A 21301-nucleotide genomic window follows, 5' to 3' on the forward strand; every position below is an offset into this window, starting at 1 on the left:
TTCTAACAGTCACTGACATGATGAAATAGTCATGTGCTCTGAGAATTCCACCTTGGGGCTAAAAGTGTGTGAAAGGTGACCAAGTACGAATCATCGGCAGACCGACAGTGACGTAACATTTCTCATGACAGGCTATTGAGTAATCAGCCTTAAGCCCACTGCCAGTATTACAAAGGAACTTTTCTATTTTTGAGACTGGATGGCAAACTGCAACAATTTAATCACCTGTGAACTGATGACAGAGCGCTGCCTCTCCCAATCACAAGCACATTCTGGATTCCGCAAGTGACAGTGATGTATATATAGCCTATCGGGGTTCATTCGAATTAGGGGCAGTCAATTCAGGAAGTGATTAGAATAAAAAATTCAGAAATGTAAAATCTTTGAAATAAATAGCTTCTACTTTTCAGTTTATTGAGAAGTCATAGAAAATAAATGCCCTTTTTCAGATAATTGAATTGTCATTTTTGTTTACTTCCTGAATTGACTGCCTTCAATTGGCATTGATCCCAACCCTGTCACATATATGGGTGACCACTCATTCTTCACTTAATTTTCAATGCCATCTAACTAACGGAATGGGTGGACATTTGGGCATGCTCTTTTCAAGAGTTGGTATATGTATTTAGAAGGTGTATTGTTGAGTAGCTTGAATCGTTTTTTATAAGAACGTATCAGTATTTAACAATTGTTTTAGAACTATTATTTCTAGTTTTTTACTTTTTGTTCATGGCATAACTATAATTTTATAGCAATAATGTTATACAATGTAGCAATGTCAATGCAGGTATGACAAGCAAAGATGTCACTTTGGGTCAATTCTATTTAATTGAGCTTTCAATTACAATTCAATTAAGTTTTCAATTCATGAATAATTCATTATTACATTTCTTAAATATCTACAATCTGAATAGGTTTGAACCATAGTCATCCATAAGAAACATAAGCGCTAGTGAGCATTCTCTTCCCAAATATCTCACCCATTTGCCCCCTCTGAAATGTGTTTCATTAGGAAGGACCTGAGTTTTGCTGACAATGTGACCTTACCTGGAAAAACTCTGAGCCCTACTTAGATAACATTCAACTTCATACAGATTTAGGATCTTAATTTGATCATCCTATTGCAGGAAAACTGTACCGCAATGCAGGAAATGTAAGACTTGTAGTGTATTTGACACTTAAAAAGGCTTCTGAAATTTGTCATTTTCACTTACGAAAAATATATCAACCCCTACAAAAATGAATTATAATTATAATCCACATTTCCTGTTGCTGCACGATTATTTGCCTGATGTAGCAAACTGCCTCGAATTAAAATCCTACATTTGTATAAATTGACCCCATGGCATCTTTCGTTTAAATGAGTCATTCATTTCCTATGTAGATGTGAGATGGATTTCTGTTGGACTGCATGGTTTGCTTCACGCTCCATTCACAAACAGTCTGATGTTTACGTGTGTACACTGTGTGGTGTCCCATCAGGAGACAGAGTGTAAACATAGATCCACACACACACACACACACACACACACACACACACACACACACACACACACACACACACACACACACACACACACACACACACACACACACACACACACACACACACACACACACACACACACACACACACACAACGTGAAAGGATCTTCAGGGCAGATTGTCAAGGAGGCAGGGTGAGGATGGAGCTTCCAGTGAGGGAGCCTATCAGGACATACTGTAGAACGGCTGCATGTCTCCCTCTAATGGCACTGAGAATATATTGCGTTCTATAGTGGCAATCTGTAGTAGAAACATTAACAATATGTCTGACATCCCTGCCCGTTTCAGGAAAAACTGAGGGATGGGGCTGGAGAAATGTAACCACTCAAATTCATGGATATAGTTTTAACCATGATTTGAGGCTATATAGTGTTTGTTTCTATTTACTTTAACAAACATTGAAGTAAAACAAGATTATATTTCAGGTTCTGATGGAGTACGACAGTTGAACTAAGCATATCTACAAGTTATATTCTTAAAGCGTCAATGGGTGCATCATACAGTATCATTAATTAGTTAAAAAAAAGGTATGAAGAAACTGCTGATTGCCCCTTTAAGCAGATATGCTCTGGGTAAAAAGTTCCTTACACACAGATCTAGAATCTGGCATTAACTAGAACTAGAAGTCCTAACTAGAACCATTAGCGGAGAAAACGCCAATCTGGGCCTGGATCAGTGTTTAGGGACATTTATTTTGTAGTTGCTATTGATAACATGTAAAGGCCTACATAAAAAATCATGATAGTGTATAAGATCGAATGTGTCCTCTGTAGATGTATAGAAAGAAAAATGTTGATATTTTTAAGACAGTCTATAGCTGGGCTACATTCATTTGTAATCAAAAGTATTTCATTGTGCTTAGGAATGATTTAAACTTAGCAGATCTGTAGCAAACTGTAGCAAGTTTCCTTTTGGTACTACATGTCCTTGTTGACTCCCCACATCCCAGAACAGTACATGCATCTGGTTGAATCCTGTTGGGCAACTGGGTGTACTTTAAATTTGCTCTGTTGCTATGGCTTGTTGTGGACGAGGAACAGTAGAGGAGGAGGAGAGAGAAAAATACATTTTCATGGATGAATAGTTCTAACTATCATTGATCATTTACAATTGACCTGCCTCGCATCCCAATGCTAAGGACATATAGAAAAAAAGAGGAAAAAAAGTGGCCTGTAAACATTCAATATGGTGCCTCGAGCAAAACCAAATGAAGCTTCATAATGATAAAGGTGGATGCATCATTTTTCAATCCCCCTTGACTGAAAATAATTGCAACAATTTCATGGTAAGAGAAGATAAGTGAATATGAGATATAAAAACACATGTTTAAGGAAAAGGAATGACTGTGATGACATAAAACCTTTATAGATGATATACTAGACCTCCGTTATTTCCTCCTCAACATTTTGGGGATATTAATGCTTACTTGGGAAGATGACCTTGGGTTAAACTCAGGATTAGAGACAATGCCCAAAATGAGGAACAAGGAATGATTCATTTTACCGGTTCACATCAATGAATGTGTGACACCGCATGACAAGACGCAGCCATTGTTGTATGAAAACATTGTGGTGCCACTTGGAGACTGGCACCATAGATCATCAAGCCCTTTCTCCATCTGACTGTCAGAGTTGCACCATTGTTCTTGGTAATCTGAAGGCAGGGATGGACTGGCCATCTGGCAGTTTGGGCAAATGCCAGATGGGCTGGTCCATTTTTTGCCTAGTGGGTCATCTAACTTATAACTGACAATTATTTGGTTATAGGGGAATCAAGTTTTAAAAAATGGACCCGTGTGTTAGAAATGCCAGGGCTCATTTCTGGTCCCAGTCCACCCTGGTCTAAAAATGTCATTTGCATGTGCCAATGATGATGTGACTGCCCCCTGTATAGAGCTACACAACATATGGAACACTATAGTGCACATATATAAAGGGTCAAATGAACCTTGATATTGTGTTTATTAGTACATTAAGGGGTGTATATACTGAACAAAAAATATGAAAGCAACATGTAAAGTGTTGGTTCTATGTTTCATGAGCTGAAATAAAAAATCCAAGACATTTTCCGTACGCACAAAAGCTTATTTCTCAAAAATGTTGGGCACACATTGGTTTACATCCCTGTTAGTGAGCATGTCTCCTTTGTTAAGATAATCCATCCACCTGACAGGTGTGGCATATCAAGAAGCTGAATAAACAGCATGATCATTACACAGGTGCACCTTGAGCTGGAGACAATAGAAGACCACTAAAATTTGTCACACAACACAAAGTCTCAAGTTCTCTCATGTTTTGAGGGAGCGTGCAATTGGCATGCTGATTGCAGGAAGGTCCACCAGAGCTGTTGCCAAATAATTTAATGTTCATAAGCCGCCTCCAATGTTGTTTTAGAGAATTAGCCAGTCCAACTGGCCTCACAACCGCAGACCATGTGTAACCAGCCCAGGACCTCCACATCCGGCTTCTTCACCTGTGGGATCATCTGAGACCAGCCCCCCTGACAGCTGATGAATCTGAGGAGTATTTGTGTCTATAATGAAGCCCTTTTATGGGGAAAAACTCATTCTGATTGACTGGGCCTTGCTCACCATTCAGTGGCTCCCAAGTGGGTGGGCTTTTGCCCTTCCAGGCCCACCCATGACTGTGCCCCTGCCCAGTCATGTGAAATCCATAGATTAGGGCCTCATGAATCTATTTCCAACGACTGATTTCCGTATATGAACTGTAACTTGTTGCATTTATATTTTTGTTCAGTATATATATCAACATGATAGACAACATCTGAATGGGATTTTAAGCAATTGGTTCCTTCTTGTGTTCACACAAACACAGAACAGGGTTGTGTATATATATATATATATATATATATATATATATATATATATATATATATATATATATATATATATATATATATAGAATGGAGGTACTGCAAATAGGTAATTAGTGCATATACCACCTACCTGATTAAAAAATCCCCATGTAAACTTTCAACAAGTTAGCCATGGTTGAAAAAGGTTGCATTGGCTCAATGATATAGGCAAGCGTTACCGAACTGAATGAATCAGCCCACTGCCACCCATAGGCGCTTTGTCAGAAGTCCCTCCCTGCACATTCATTCCCAATTCTCACCGCTGCCCGGTCACCTGACAGTTAAACGAAATGCTCGGTTTTGTTCAGCTCTCATCCAGTCGCATTGATGATGAGCAGGATACAGGAGGACGCAGTATGGGTTGAATGACATTTTAAAAAGGGAGTCAGCGGTATTATAATCATTTACTTTTCTACAATGGACGAGCCAAACATTTTGAGGCGTCGTGGGCTGCAGGTAATAACCCCCATAATAGTAAAACATCAGCATAGCTACTGAAGATTAACAAAAATACACCCAGGCTTTGCATTTGTGTTGTGACATTCGACAATTAATGATAGTCTACACAAACAGGTATTGACACGCATTAGGGCACACATGCGTTTCTCTTCTTTCTCTATTTCAAGGGATATTTAGGGATTGTCAATTGCTGTTTACTAAACGGTTTACATTGGACGCACTTTTAGGTGTCCTCAAGGGTAGTTCTATCCAGTTGTGACCACAAATAATATATATCTCTAAACAAATTGGCATCGAATGTATTCTCCCACTGCCACATTGTTTTGAAATGGTCATGAATAGGCTACAATATCGATCCATTCTGTACACATATGAATGATGCCCCTTCGTTTGAGTAGGCGGTGGCACTGAAGAGCGAGCTTGTCGATGCGCAAGTGTAGTTAATACATACATTTAACCACAGACAGTTTTTTTCTACAGACAGACATGATGTTCTATAGATGTCTTATTCTCCTACAAAAAAAAACAAAGAGCGTTTCCATAATAATGATTGTGACTCAAGGAACGCAGCTGTATTACCATCACTAGGTTGCTGTGGTGATATGGGCGTTGGGCTCAATTGGATTCAGGGATGGATGACTGGTAGAGAAACATCCCTTTATGCTCACGTCTGTGTCCTATAGCCAGTACGTTGTAGCTGAGTCAATCCTAGCCCTCCCGACGGCCTAACGCGTTTTGTTGTTTTTCATTCCAACCAATTATTCGGATAGAGGCTTAGCTATTTAAATCCGTTGACCACTGTTTGCTCTAAATCCATTATGAAAGAGATGTTGGTGGAAATGTGCTTGTCCACATATTCAAAACATGTATTTTCATTATATTACATTTATTGGTTCATCCACCGTACACGGACCTGCAATTTTAATTTGATTGCTGATTTGCATCGTGAAAATTCTAAATTGAAAATGTACTTTTGGTTAACAAAACAACCTGCTTTTATCTTTGGAAATAGAGTACACTGTGGCACAGCATTTTTGGCATACGTGTTGAGTACATTATTATGAACATAGGCCTGCCTATATGCAAGGGCTACAGGACCAAAGCAAAGAGAACAACATACACAATGTGCAGCTATGAATGAGAAGATATCCACAATTAGGCCAGAGCTATAAGATCTTTCCATAAAGGAGGAGAGCAGGGGACATAGCTGTCATACGGTGTGCATAAATAATCAGCCAGTCTTTCCGTCTGTACCGTTGGCCACAGTTTGTGTATGAATCATCTTCGATGTGGAGGGGCTTTGAAAGACGAATCAAAGGCAACCTCCATCAATGGTTGTTTTCATTTGGTTTCTGAGAATCATTAACCCTTTGGTTCCATGCCTCGGGGATGTAACGGGTGTGTTTGAAATGTATATCAAGTCCAGGAGGTTGGTGGCACCTTAATTGGGGCGAATGGGCGCGTGGTAATGACTGGAGCTGAATTAGGGAACGGTTCAAACACAAGGTTTCTAGGTGTTTGATGCCATTCCATTTGCTCCGTTTCGGCTATTATTATGTACCTCAGCAGCCTCTTGTGATATCAAGCAAGGCTTTACTGCCATTGTCATCATTTTAATGTATCTTTCTTTCTCGATTCCAGAAAGAGCTGAGCCTTCCACGAAGGGGGAACATGTAAGTATCACTAAAGAACATCACTGGTTATCTCTGCTCTTGTTACACTGTTTGATACAAAACCACAGGGTGTTACAAGGTGTTTTTATCTGTCAACAATTTATCATAGTAGCAGACATTTTACTTGCCATGAGAGGCAACACTAGTGCCTAGTGGTAAAACAGAGGCTGCAGATACTAGTAAGCAATGTTCCCTCTAATTCTTTGGGACACTGCGCAAACTGTAGGCCTTTTGAACAGATACTTGAACATTGTGAGAATTTTGTGCAACTTCCGGCGCACGTTTACAGTGAACACTGAGGCTGTACCTTTACAGTTTGTGCCAGTAGCCAATAGGCTATTGTGGCTATCTGAGCATAATGTGGACTAACAACAAAATCAAGGGAGCAAATCCCATAAAATTCTCACTTGGAAATAGCTTTTAATTTCCATGATATATCCTACAGTAGCCTGCCTATATGTGGTGTTAAGTGCAGGCCTACATTGCATGAGACTTTTAAACATGTTTTTTTACATTATGAAGGGCTTGACATTTAATTCATGATCGTTTTACTTGGTCTGTAACACCATGGGCCAAAAAGGTGACTGTACATGGACTTGTGTTGTATGATGCAAGAAACCACTTTACAAAATAAAATGAATTATGACCATACAGAGAATTAGACAATGTAGGCTACTCCTCTGCATATTGGCTCATTTGCATATTCACGCCTATCTTGAAATAAAACACTGCCCCTTTTAATTAAGACAAGCTTTTCACCTGACTGGATTTTCAAAGACAGCTTGACATGTAGACTACACATTTTGTGCTCTTGTAGGAAGCAGTAACTCCCCATTGCTGACCTATACTTATATATAACTTAGCGAATAACTCCCTAACTAGCAAAGAATATCAACAAAAGTGCACAAGCGCACCTCTGCGCTCTGATCTGAAAGGCGTGGGTGATTGAAAGACCGCGGTTGGGCTACCCCGCCAATATAATTCTACTCTGTTGCGCTCTGGCTCTGCCTACAACATTGTGTTGATGTCTCAACAAAATCGGAGACTCATTCTTGCAAAGTTAGATTTGTTTTGGTTTGTTGTATTGACAAGGGGCTGACAATGTTTATTCGATCACGGAAAAAAACGTTGATCTATATAGGGCGAACTCAGTGAAGTTCAATCTCTTGCGTCTCTGCGGCATGACATTTCGTCTGCGCGGCAGACCTGGAGAAAGTGCGCCGCCGTGCAAGGGCGCAGTCTAGAGGGAACATTACTGGTGGGGTGAAATATATTTTACACAACAGTAAATGTGTTTTTTTTTTTTTTTTAAGATCAAGTGTACCTCCACACATTGTATGAAAATACTATATGTATTGTGTATAGTCCTGAGGTATGCACTTCCATGCGCTGTAAAGGCCTTGTCGACTAGTCTGGAAATACACATTTGTATATGCAATTTAATATAAATAATTTCACACATCATGCACTGGATTTTACTCATGTTTCCTAATTACATGTCAGTCAAGGCAAAGGACAAGAGTTGGCTTGGTGGGTAGGCTGTTTCATCCCTGAGACTAGACTGAATGGAAAACAGAAATGAGTGGACAGACCCATATTTGGTCCTTAGCCACTTTAGTGGGAGTGAACTAATGTGGTTAAACAGTAGGCCTACAGACTTGCAATGAGTCTAACAAACCATTCAAACCAATACTTTCCCCACCAACTTTAGCATACCACCAACTTTTTGCAGATTTTTCTTAATAAATGAAAGTTATTGCCGGCAATAAAGCCTCTACTTTTTTATTTCCGCCAACCGACGTCATGGGTTCGGCTAAATTCTGGCTATAGCTTAGTATGAAATGGTACGGTAATGCTGAGGCAATGCTGAGGCGGCATTGGCACGCAAAATGCTCTTAAGCTCTAGCTGGTTGTTAGGCAGCGCCTGTTACTAGTATCCATCTGCCTGTTCTAAACTTTGTAAGGCAGGTCACTTCACCCATCTCGTCGCATAGTCCAACAGACTTTTTTCTTAACCATAACTGGATGGATCCATGAAGTATTACCGTGGCAATATATCACTGAAAGACGAAAATATTGGAATAAAGTAGGCTAATGCATTTGAAGGCATCAAATTGTTATAAAACAAAACTAATAACTAATAACCGCTTGTGTTCAACTATTTCAGCACCATTTTGCGCTGCTTAGACTCACTCACGTCTTGATAAATCAATGTCAGATTTTTATTTTCACTGAATTTCCACGTGGATATTGGTTTGTCTACCATTAGGCTGTGGAAAGTTGAGGTGAGTGCTGCTCATGATCATCTTGTCTTGTTGGCTCATACATTAGCACCGATCAGAACATTTTGCCAGCATGTTAAGTAGCTTAAAGGAAAATTCCACCCCCAAAAAGAGCTTTGATATTTGTTTCAGTTGTTGATATAAAGTTCATTCAGAAAGTATTCATACTCATTGGCTCCCCCGTCCCCCTCCTTTTCCCCCCATATCTATCCCCATCCATCCATCCATCCATCCATACACACACATATCCTACATACATGTACATATACATACAAAGAACAATTTAAAAAATAAACATATATTAGCTATTTCTAGCCTTAGCTGAGACGCAAATCATTTGTTTTTAGATTTTACAGCACCTTACACAACATGTATCTGCTCATTTCCCTAATCACCCCATTCACTCTGTCCAATTTGAAATATAGTTGAGTAGTGTCAAGGTTCTGCACCCTCACCTGCATTGCTTGCTGTTTGGGGTTTTAGGCTGGGTTTCTGGACAGCACTTTGAGATATCAGCTGATGTAAGAAGGGCTATATAAATACATTTGATTTGATTTAGTGGAGACCAAAGTCAAACTTGGGCTGTCTCTTGTGGAGGTCATACGTGAGCTTTTCAAAACGGAGAAAGTCAACAATCTGGTCAATCCACATTTTAAATGCCATTGGTTTTTATCACATTTTGTTGTGTTAAAGTTGAATTAAAATTGATTTTATTATCATTTTTCATCAACCATTTACACAAAATACTCAAATGTTAAGGTGATAGAAATATTCTAACATTTATCAAAAAATTCTTGACAAAGAACATATCTTGATTAGGTAAGTATTCAGTCCCCTGAGACAATACATGTTAGAAACACCAGTCTTTTTTAAAGTACATTTCTAAGAGCTTTGCACACCTGGATTGTACAATATTTGCCCATTATTGTTAAAAAAAAACTCTTCAAGCTCTGTCAAGTTCATTGCTAGACAGCAGTGGAGGCGGTGAGAGGAGCTATTGGAGGAAGTGCTCCTTGTAATGGCTGGAATGGAGTTTATGGAACTGAGTCAAGCGTGGTTTGATGTTTTATTCCATTCCAGACATTACAATGAGCCCGTCCTCCACCAGCCTCCACTGCTTGTCAGCCATTTTCAAGTCTTGCCATAGATTTTCAAGTCAAATTAAGTCAAAACTGTAACTAGGCCACACAGGAACATTCAATGTCGTCTTGGTAAGCAACTCCAGTGTAGATTTGGCCTTTGGTTTTAGGTTATTGTTCTGCTGAAAGGGGAATTAGTCTCCCAGTGTCTTTTGGAAAGAAGACGGATCCAGGTTTTCCTCTAGGATTTTGCCTGTGCTTAGATATATTCCATTTATTTTAAGCCAAAAAATCTCCCTGGTGTCAGTGTCTGTGTTTTTTGATTGTTGCTTCCTTAGGTTACAGCTGGAGGGCACCCTTACCCATTTCTAGTCTCCAGGTTACCCTGATTATTTCTTATTGGATTCACCTGTGTTCAATTACCTTCTCTGTTCACCTGGTTGCCTTAATATTTAGGTTCCCCAGTTTAACTTTTTTTATTTTTTATTTCACCTTTATTTAACCAGGTAGGCTAGTTAAGAACAAGTTCTCATTTACAACTGCGACCTGACCAACAAGATAAAGCAAAGCAGTGCAACACAAACAGAGTTACACATGGAATAAACAAACATAGTCAATAATAAAATAGAAAAAGTCTATATACAGTGTGTACAAATGAGATAGGATAAGGGAGGTAAAGGCAATAAATAGGCCATAGTGGCAAAATAATTACAATATAGCAATTAAACGTGATAGATGTGCAGTTGGCCTGTATCCTTGCTTAGGTCTCATGTTTTATTTAGTGTGCTCTTGTGCGGTTGCCTGGTTTCTGTTTAGACTCTAAGTAAAAGTTCTGGATTTACCCTGACTCCGCTTGCTGTGTTTCTCTGCGCCTGGTTAAGAGTTCGTACTCGCAGTATTGTTTCAATAGACCTAAACCAACCATGGATCCAGCAGAGATTTCTCAGTCGTCCGAGGAACATTCCGAACTTCACCATTTACGGTCGGCTCTCACCCACCATGGAACTGTGATTGGTCTCCATGACGTGTGGCTGCAGACATTGTCGGATGAATTAAGAACTCTTGCGTCCGCTCTGCAGACAGGACAGATGGGAGCAACAGCTGCAGCACCTGTGGCTGTTCCTAACCCTCCACTCCCTACCAGCTCAGCGTCTTCCTCCCTTCAGGTGCCTCATCTCCCGGCACCGGAGAGCTATGGGGCATCCTGGGAGGTGTCGTGGGTTCCTACTCCAATGCTCGCTGGTTTTCGAGGTGCAGGCCTCAACGTTTTTCCCACCGAGCATTCCAGAGTGGCATACGTCATCTCCTTGCTCTCAGGAAGGGCTCTGGCCTGAGCCACGGGCATATGGGAGCAGCAATCAGACATTTTGTTTTAATTGGCAAAGCTTCACCCAGGAGATGAAGAGGGTTTTTGATCACCCCATCAGTGGCAGGAACACTGCTCAAAGACTCATTGCGCTTCGGCAGGGCAGCCGGAGCGTAGCTGATTACGCCATTGACGTTCGGACGGTGGCCGAAATACAGAGGTACTTCACTCAACCTTTCTGAATGGACTCAGCAAGGATGACCTGGCTCCCCGGGACAACCCCGGGAGGAGCTTATTGTCCTGGCATTCCGGATTGACAACCGGCTTCAGGAATGTCGTCGTGAGAGGACTGAGAGGTTCAGTGTTTCGGGTTCCGCTGAGGAAGTCGATTCTTTGTTTGTTCCACTGCCTCATGCTGCGTCTGCTTGTCCTGCACCCCGTCAGAGTACTCAATTCGGCTTTGTTTCTGCTTCATACCTTCCAGAGGACCCAATGTAATTGGGATGCACCAGACTTTCCGCTCTGGAGAAAAGGTGCAAGAATAACGAGCAGTGTTGTCTTTACTGTCTGGACATTTCCGTCAGTCTCCAGCTGCTGACATGGTACGCACCTTGTTTCTGGCCAACCTGCGGTGGGACAATGGGCAGTTGGACATTCCTGCTTTCATAGACTCTGGGGCTACTTGCTGTTTTCAGGTTCACACATTAGCTCGCCAACAGGGGCTGCCTCTCACTAAGCTGGACGTTCCGTTGTCGGTCACTGCGCTGGATGGTCAATCCCTAGGGTCTGGGAAGGTGAAGCAACTCACCATGCCTATTCAGCTACGATTCCTGGATTATCATGTGGAGTTTATCCAGTTACATTTGGTGGACTCTCCTGAGCCTCCCCTGGTTCTTGGACATCCATGCCTTTCTATCCATAATCCTCAAATTGACTGGCCCTCGGGAAGAGTTCTGGGATGGAATCCTTCATGCCAGTCCACCTGCCAGCAATTCTCCCCACATCTCTCCGGCCCTGCTCATCTGGAGGCTTCCGATTCTCCTGTTCCCCCAGCTGGGGATAACAAGCCTGATCTTTCCCGTGTACATCGGGATTACTGGGATCTGGGTCAGGTCTTCAGCAAACGAAGGGCCAGCGAACTGCCTCCCCGCAGGTCCTACGATTGTGCCATCGACCTCCTGCCCGGCACCAGTCCTCCAAGAGGAGGTCTGTATTCTCTCTCAGGTCCAGAGACTGCAGCCATGAACAGATATATTAAGGAGGCACTGCCGGCTAGTTTTATTCGGCTGTCCACTTCACCTGCAGGAGCGGGTTTTTTTCTTTGTTGGGAAGAGGGATGGGAGATTGTCCCTTTATCGATTACCGGGGTTTAAATAACATTACCATCGAGAACCGTTACCCTTTTCCTCTTATGTCATCAACCGTAGCTCTGTGGAGTCTCTCAAAGGCTTTCTCAACGTTGGATTAACGGAACGCGTACAATCTGGTGCGCATCAGACAGGGAGACGAGTGGAAGACGGCGTTCAACACCCCAAATTGACATAATGAGTACCGTGTCATACCGTTTGGACTTACTAATGCTCCAGCTGTTTTCCAGGCAATGATGTGCTGCGCGACTTCCTTCACCAGTTCGTGTGTGTGTACCTGGATGACATCCTCCAGGTCCATGGTTGAACACAGCCAACATGTTCGCCAGGTTCTTGAAAGACTCCTCTCTCACCACTTGTTCGTGAAGGCCAGAAAGTCTGTCACAGTTTGTTTTTTGATTGTTGTTTCCTTAGGTTACCGCTGGAGGGCACCCTTACCCTGTTTTCTAGTTTCCAGATTACCCTGATTATTTGTTATTGGATTCACCTGTGTTAAATTACTTTCTCTGTTCATCTGGTTGCCTTGTTATTTAGGTTCCTCATTTGGTCTGTATCCATCCTCCAGATGAGCAGGGCCGTCTCATGTTTTATTTAGTTTGCTCTTGTGTGGTTGCCTTGTTTGTGTTTTGACTTTAAGTAAAAGTTATGGATTTACCCTTACCTCTCTTGCTGTGTTTCTCTGCGCCTGGGTTCGAGTTTGTACTAGCAGTATTGTTTCACCTGGTCCTTACCAATGACAAGTATACCCATAACATAAAGCAGCCACCACCATACTTTAAAAAAAACTTTATTTAACTAGGCAAGTCAGTTAAGAACAAATTCTTATTTTCAATGACGGCCTAGGAACAGTGGGTTAACTGCCTGTTTAGGGGCAGAAGGACAGATTTGTACCTTGTCAGCTTGGGGATTTGAACTTGCAACCTTCCAGTTACTAGTCTAACGCTCTAACCACTAGGCTACCCTGCCACCCCTTGAAAGTATGAAGAGTGGTAGTCGGTGATGTGTTGTGTTTGCCCTAAAAATAATGCTTTGTATTCAGGAAATTTTTTATATTTCTTTGCCAAATGTTTTGCAGTATTACTTAAGTGCCTTGTTGCAAAAAGGATGCATGTTTTGGAATATTTTTATTCTGCACCTGTCAATTAGGTTAGTATTGTGGAGTAACCACAATGTTGTTGATCCATCCTCAGAGTTTAATGGCTGTGATAGGAGAAAACAAACTGTTTTAAAGTCACCATTCGTGGCATAGTGAAATCCCTGAGCGGTTTATTTTTACCCATCTACCAATAGGTGCCCTTTGCAAGACATTGGAAAACCTCCTTTTTTGTAGTTGAATCTGTGTTTGAAATTCAGTAGTCGACTGAAGGACCTTTATCTGTATGTGTGGGGTATAGAGAAGGAGTAGTCATACAAAAATAATGCACCATTTAGAAAATGCACCCTTTCAAACTACTTACATGACATACTGGCATTAATGGCATTCATTACACATTAAAGAAATGTTTCAAATTCTTTGTCAGAAAACTCATTGGATGAATGTAGTATAAATACTCCACTATGTATGTTATCGACTGGAAGCATTTTTACTGTACCATTTTGAGAATAAAAAAATATTCCAAAACATGCATCTAAAGTAATACTGAAAAAAATGTGCCAAAGTCATGAACTTTTTGTCCTGAATGCAAAGTGATGTGTTCAGGGCAAATCCAATACAACACATTACGGAGTACCACTCTCCATATTTTTAAGCATCGTGGTGGCTGCATCATGTTAAGGACCGGGGAGTTTTTCAGGATAAAAAAGAAACAGAATGCAGCTAAGCACAGGAACATTTTAAGAATTTAGAAAATAATAATGGGCAAATGTTGTACAATCCAGGTGTGGAAAGCTGTTAGAGACTTACCCAGAAAGACTCACAGCTGTAATCGCTGCCAATGGTGCTTCTACAAAGTATTGACTTGGAGGTGTGAATACTTACGTAAATTAGATTTCTATATTCCATTTTTAATAAATTGAAAACAAACAACAACAAAAAAATTCACGCTTTGTCATTATGGGGTATTGTGTGAGGAAAAAATAGCCTGATAAGCCTATTCGTCTGAACACTTTCCGAATGCACTGTATTTCTGCAGCCGTGAATCATCCCATGGGATGATGCGGCTCACTCTACGCTGATAAGCCTATTCTTTGCCATGTTATAGCCCTATTCGGACAAGTATTACTAGTGTGTGCTATTCCAGAGGACGATTCACACAGGATCCAGTTTTTCCATACTGCACCTGGTAATTTGGATTTTTTTTCAAATTGAATTGATTCTTATTTTTATGTAAGCAGGCAAGTCAGTTAAGAATAAATGATTATTTACAATGACCGCCTACCGGGGAACAGTGGGTTAACTGCCTTGTTCAGGGCCAGAATGACAGATTTTTACCTTGTCAACCTTTCGGTTACTGGCCCAACACTCTAACCACTAGGCTACCTGCCGCCCCCTTATGACGAAAGCCTGGAGGTTTTTAATGTAGGCTTGAAGATATTTCAACGTCATGTCTAGAAGATAATAGGCTACACTAATAACTAGGGCTTGGCTGCCAAATGTATAGGTCTCCCCATAATATTTAAATTGATGAAGTGTTATCATAATCATTATTTTAGCGATCCATGGTAGATGTCCTTCCTAATAACAACTAAATATTAGGAAGGTGTTCTTAATATTTTGTACACAATGGCTTATAATGTGAAGTATTGTAAAATAAAGTCCTGTAAAATGTATTTTGATTGTTCATTGACCGGGGAACTTTCTTTCTCTACATATAAAGTAGCAATTTCTTCTATTGAATGAAGCTGAAAAGTAAAATGTAAGTCTCTTTTTGGATAGGCTTACAAAGGCCTAGTTGGTAATGAAACATGCCTCTGCTATGCTAGTACATTTCTCTATGTTTTTATTAGAAGATAAATCATTATTTATTATGTAATGATAAAATATACTTTAATGGCGCATTTCCATACAGGATTTAACCCAGTGTTTTATTTTTCCATCTACGCGGGCCGGAACACGTCTCACTGGGCCATGGCTCCGGCACACCTGCTCTCACTTGGGGCCAAAGCCAGGCCACTGGTGGCCTACTTTTCAGCTTGCATTTCCATAAAGGCTAACTGTGAATTTAACACCTCACAAAGCAATTGTTTTGATTATGCAGAGGTTGTTGATTCTGCTCTTCAAGTCCTCACTGTCAGCCCCGCCCTGGTATCTGTGCATTAGAGATGTTGACAATTCCGGATGAAGCTGCACCGTATGGGACTACCAATCACATGTGATGCAGCCTGGATTCAAACCAGGTACTGCAGTGATGTCTCTTGCACTGGGATGCAGTGTCTTAGACCACTGCGCCACTCGGGAGCCCCAAGGGCAAGGCAGTGTGATTGCGATTGCATCATCTCTGGACCTATTTGGGCGGTATGCAAATTGAAGTGGGTCTAGTGTGGCGGTGATATGATCCTTGACTAGTCACGCAAAGCACTTCATGTTGCTTCATGTGCTACTGGTGATTAGTCATTTAGTTCAGTTATCTTTGCCTTCTTGGGTACAAGAACAATGTTGGTCATCTTGAATATGTCAGTAAACACACCAGCCAGCTGGTCTGCGCATGCTCTGAGGACCGGCTAGGAATGCCTTCTGGGCCCGCAGCCTTGCGAGGGTTAACACGTTTAAACGTCGGCCACTGGAGAAGGAGAGGCCGCAGTCCTTGGTAGCGGGCTGCGTGTATTATCCTCAAAGCGGGCAAAGAAGGTGTTTAGTTTGTCTGTTATTGATTGTGAGCCCGGTGGAGGACTTAGGAAATGTGATACTTGTTATCCTCAGCCATAGTAAAAATCAGACAGACAAGCTTGCAGAGCTGTCTAATGGGAGTTTGAATCGAAGCATCCTGGGCGTTGGAGAGGAGAAACGTCAGAGGCCTACTCATCATTGACATCTTTAATAATGCATAGATACTGGGGCATATCAGAATTTCCTATAACATAAGGGTGTATTATACACTAGTGTACTGTGTAACACTGGTGTTACAGTCGAATAGCAGCATAATAGTTGCACTTGTTAATATTTTATCAATTTGCCCGAGGCTTTTTAAATAGTCATGCGAACAACATACAGTGACGGTGAAATCCATTATCATTATTTTACATAAACGCGCCATTATGCTACACCCCCCAGTCTAAATTACAACTTCCTTCCTTCGGCGGCAATCCCTCCTCCTCCAATTGATGGATTGACACAAGTATCTGCGCGGTGTTAGCTGTTTCTGGAGTTAACATGTTTTGGTGATTGAGAAAGATTCCAGAGTGTAGTGCGCGACAGATGCCTTTCCGAAAATTCACATGGAAGAAATAAAGAGATGATGGCATCAACAGTTGCTTAGCGCCTACTTGCCTGAGCTGCCACGGGTATGGAGTCAGATCGTACCAACCCTTGTCGGAGTTTCTGGTTTCGGACACCGAGTACTCTCCGAAACATTTCGAGGAAATATAACTTGTGTTATTCAAGAGATAGTGGACATTTACCAAACTCGATTCAAAGTACCCCTTTGCATCGCTGTAATTCATCATGTCTGATCAGAATTACTATTGGACCGTTTTGCCCAGCTACAAAACATGTTTTGTGACTGGGGCCATGATGAAAAGATCAAAAAGGTAACCTGATTTTCTTCTATCAGCCGACTAGTCAAACTATTTTAATCAGCGATCATGCAAATATCTTATGGATGAGCCCGTGCAGCCTATTGCATTTAGTATTTTGGTTGTCTGAGTCAAAGCCCAAGACCACAGGGACAACTATTCAGGAAAATTACGTCGCATTTAATAATTATAAGGCTATGCTTTTTTGTTTAAGATTTTCTTCAATAACAGCGTACCTTTTCATTCACAACAATGGCACAAATTGGCCTTTGTTTTCATGTTGATGTTCAGTCTGGTTTTGTGTTGTGATTTCTCTACTCCAATGTGTCGGGTTACATCCACCCTAGTTTTGTTTCCGATAGAGAAATGTGGCGGTTATTGTTGCCTCTGTTTTGACTTACAGAAGCCGCAGCTGTATAGGGAGGGACAGTGTTGTTCATGCCGAAGGCTCACAACTTGTTCCTTACAGTATAGGCTATAGTGTAGCAAAAGTATATAAGTAAAAATAATGTATTCACATGAATATTAGTTATATTAACTTTAAATCTGTGAAATCTGTGAAACGTTGAATATTTATTGGGTCTCTAAATTCCCCCAAACCATTTTTCATCCTTGTGAAATCACAAAGAAAATCTATTTCACTACAGTAGCAGACGTTGGCAAGCCAGTCAATATACACGGAGTATACAAAACATTAGGAACATCTTTCTCATATTGAGTTGCACCATTTGCCCTCAGAACAGCCTCAATTTGTCGGGGCACGGACTCGTGTCGAAAGCGTTGCACAGGGATGCTGGCCCATGTTGACTCCAATGCCTTCCTCAGTTGTCAAGTTAGCTGGATGTCCTTTGGGTGGTGGACCACTCTTGATACACACGTTGAAGTTCTTGACACTCTCAAACCAGTACTATGATACTCCTGTTCAAAGGCACTTTAATATTTTGTTTTACACATTCACCCGCTGAATGGCACACATACACAATCCATGTCTCAAGGCTTAAAAATCCTTATTTTATCCTGTCTCCTTCATCTACACTGATTGATGTGGATTTAACAGGTGACATCAATAAAGAATCATAGCCTTCACCTGGTCACTCTGTCAGTGTTTCCCAAACTCTGTCCTCTGGACCCCAAAGTCCAACCCTAGCACTACACAGCTCATTCACATCATTAAAGTTGGATAGTTAGTTGTTTATTTGTATCAGCTGTGTAGTGTTAGGGCAAAAACCAAAACGTTCACCCCTTGGGGTCCCGAGAACCGAGTCTGGGAACCAGTTCTGAATGTTTTGTGTACAAGTCTGCCCATAGCCTACCACAGTTGTTTTAGAATCTTGGTGGGTGTGGAAGATGTCATGGTGCATCTGACAGTTAACACCGGCTGTGTCAACCGCCAAGCATTCACCACAATCTCTGTTGGTTCGTAGTACATGTCAGTCTACTACTTGCACTTAGCTTCTTAAAGCATGGTACCGTGCAAGTCCCTGCAAAGCCCTACAAGCAATACAGCTTGTTGTTTGACTGAGACCGATATTGAAATACTTTCTATTGCCTCAGTGTTTTGCTTATGATTTTGATTTAATCTTGGCAGGTTGTTTTTGCAAATGAAAATTGGTTTGTGAAACAATTGACATGGACAGATCAAAGTTTGATAAATGTATACATGAATTAAATACATTTTATTACAAGGGGATCTTTTGTATTCTCTCAGTTGAGTTCTGCTATTAAACAAACATCTCTCCCAGTTAATGCCTTTGGTTTGAGGCGCATGGATCTCATCTCCATGCCGACCCAGAAATGTCAGGCTCAGTTGTCGTCTGAGCTTCTCAATTACTTTAGGTCACTGCCAACGAGATTGCATTGATATTACAGTGGCCCTGTGGCAGCGCAACATCAACAATGGGGCTGGGGATCAGTCATCTACGAAACAAACAAACTGAAAATGACTTCCTTGCATTCTGTAAATCTACCCTCGGTCATGGAGACATGGAGCCGGGTGGGGACACGCCCTGCAAGCACCGTAGCCCCCCAATAACAGAGACTGTGTTCTTATCAATGGACTGCTAAGATGACAAATTTGTGTTAAGCAAAGTTGTCCATTTTAAACAAATTAGATGGTAATTCAATTTCTACTGCCTACTGTGTGAGGTAGGTGTACAAGCCAAAAACAAGAGGTCCAAATCGTTTTACAATACATTTGAATTAGAAATGAATTACTTTTTTCAGTACTTGGTGGTGAAATGTGCATAGTGTATCATACAGGCTAAATAAATCAGAACACCTGCATGTTACAACCAAGCCCCAATATCACAACTCGGTTTACATTCCACTACTCTAATGTATCACACAAAACAATTCTCTCCCTTTTCCACACAGTTGCCGTAACAACAAGAGAAGGAGTCTGGCAGTCGGGACCCCCTCCCCCACGCTCTCCCGACCACTCTCACCTCTCCCCCTCACCACAGGTAGGTGTTGTTGTCAGCAGTCTCTGCACTGCACTCAGCATGCGATAGAGTGCAGACCAATCAGTATGTTGTAAAAACATAGCAGACCAATCAGTACGTGATAAATGTATAGCAGGCCAATCAGCATGTGGCATTAAAGAGACAGCAGACCAATCAGACCTTTCCAGTGCAAAAAAACACATAATGCTAAACTGTGTGTTCTCACACAGTGAGAACAGAGTTCTCAGGCAAATTCAAATTAAGCAGCTGAGCTGGCCAAGCTCAAATCGCTCTTTGGTTTCTGTTTTGAAGCTCAAGTTTCCAAAGAAGCTTAATTGCTTTAGCTTTTGTATCATTTTAGGGGAATAACTGATGAAATACATTTCACATGAAAGAAACCGTTTTTTTTTCTTCTTTTCTTTCTTTCCTTCTTTTTCTTTCTTTCTTTAAACTTTTTCTCCCCAATTTTCGTGGTATCCAATTGTTGTAGTAGCTACTATCTTGTCTCATCGTCTCTCCCGAGCCCGTACGGGAGTTGTAGCGAAGGTTGAAAGTCATGCGTCCTCCGATACACAACCCAACCAGCCGTACTGCTTCTTAACACAGCGCGCCTCCAACCCGGAAGCCAGCCGCACCAATGTGTCGGAGGGTACACCGTGCACCTGGCAACCTTGATTAGCGCTCACTGCACCCGGCCCGCCACAGGAGTCACTGGTGCGTGATGAGACAAGGACATCCCTACCGACCAAGCCCTCCCTAACCCGGACGACGCTAGGCCAATTGTGCGTCGCCCCACGGACCTTCCGGTCGCAGCCGGTTACGACAGAGCCTGGGTGCGAACCCAGGGACTTTCATGGCACAGCTGGCGCTGTATTACAGCACCCTTAACCACTGCGCCACCCGGGAGGCCCTAAGAGCCTAATTGTTGTGTTTCAGCTGGAAGTAGCCCCCAAGAAAGCCCCCGAAATGTCTCCGCTAGTGCCTCCGCCAACTTCCAGTTTGCACGCAGGTAAGGAAAAGTCCAATCCTCCTTTCAATTATTTCAGTTTAGTAGAAGGAATTCATGTTTTCATTTGGTTGTATTATTGAAGGAGTCCTACTAATAAAAAGAAGGTATGCAATTCATCTCAGAATTCATCTCAGAACTGTCAAAAGGCACCTTCACTTTAGCACACAATAGTTAGCCAAAAGATCTAGTTCACAAAATGGATAACCCCCCCAGAAATGCATAGAAAAGGGATGGTACTGTAGGTAACCTTTGTCGCTTTTCCATGACAACGGCAATGCATCAAATACCTCTATTAGAAATGAGGACGGTGCTTTAGACTGAAACCAGCCAAATGGCTCTAGGGCTACTCATGGGACATAGGACTTGGCATTTGTCAGCGCAATTAATGGGAGAGTCGGTGTGCAGTACGCACACTCATTACTCTGGGCTGCCGTGATGATGCGATACAGACAGCCTTATCCTGAGCCTATCACACGTCACTATCACAAGCATCACCTTCAGTGTTAAACAGTTGCAACCCAATCAGGCTTGAGGACAGTGAGGCATTGCCTTTAATGGTACAGGAGTAAGTGTACCACACCATAAACTATAGAGA

The 21301-nt window shown here is 41.7% G+C and overlaps 1 protein-coding gene across 3 annotated transcripts in view; it reads left to right on the plus strand.

Moving 5' to 3' along the window:
* The first annotated feature begins 4720 nt into the window (after positions 1-4720).
* LOC118394500 (microtubule-associated serine/threonine-protein kinase 3-like) overlaps positions 4721-21301 on the plus strand; it is a 61026-nt gene continuing 44445 nt past the window's right edge. For 2 of the 3 annotated variants that reach the window (XR_008065138.1, XM_052463477.1), the window contains exons 1-3: positions 16833-17271; positions 19630-19718; positions 20634-20706. Coding sequence is in view for 2 of the 3 variants with exons in the window: in XM_052463477.1 (XP_052319437.1) it covers positions 17186-17271; positions 19630-19718; positions 20634-20706 (248 nt within the window). In the remaining variant the exon portion in view is untranslated. Of the gene's footprint in view, positions 4876-6519; positions 6552-16832; positions 17272-19629; positions 19719-20633; positions 20707-21301 lie in introns of those variants that run through there. The other variant, XM_035787725.2, reaches the window with a different exon arrangement.

This window comes from Oncorhynchus keta, chromosome 15 (genome assembly GCF_023373465.1).
Source record: "Oncorhynchus keta strain PuntledgeMale-10-30-2019 chromosome 15, Oket_V2, whole genome shotgun sequence".
In the NCBI taxonomy this organism is placed as follows: domain Eukaryota; kingdom Metazoa; phylum Chordata; class Actinopteri; order Salmoniformes; family Salmonidae; genus Oncorhynchus; species Oncorhynchus keta.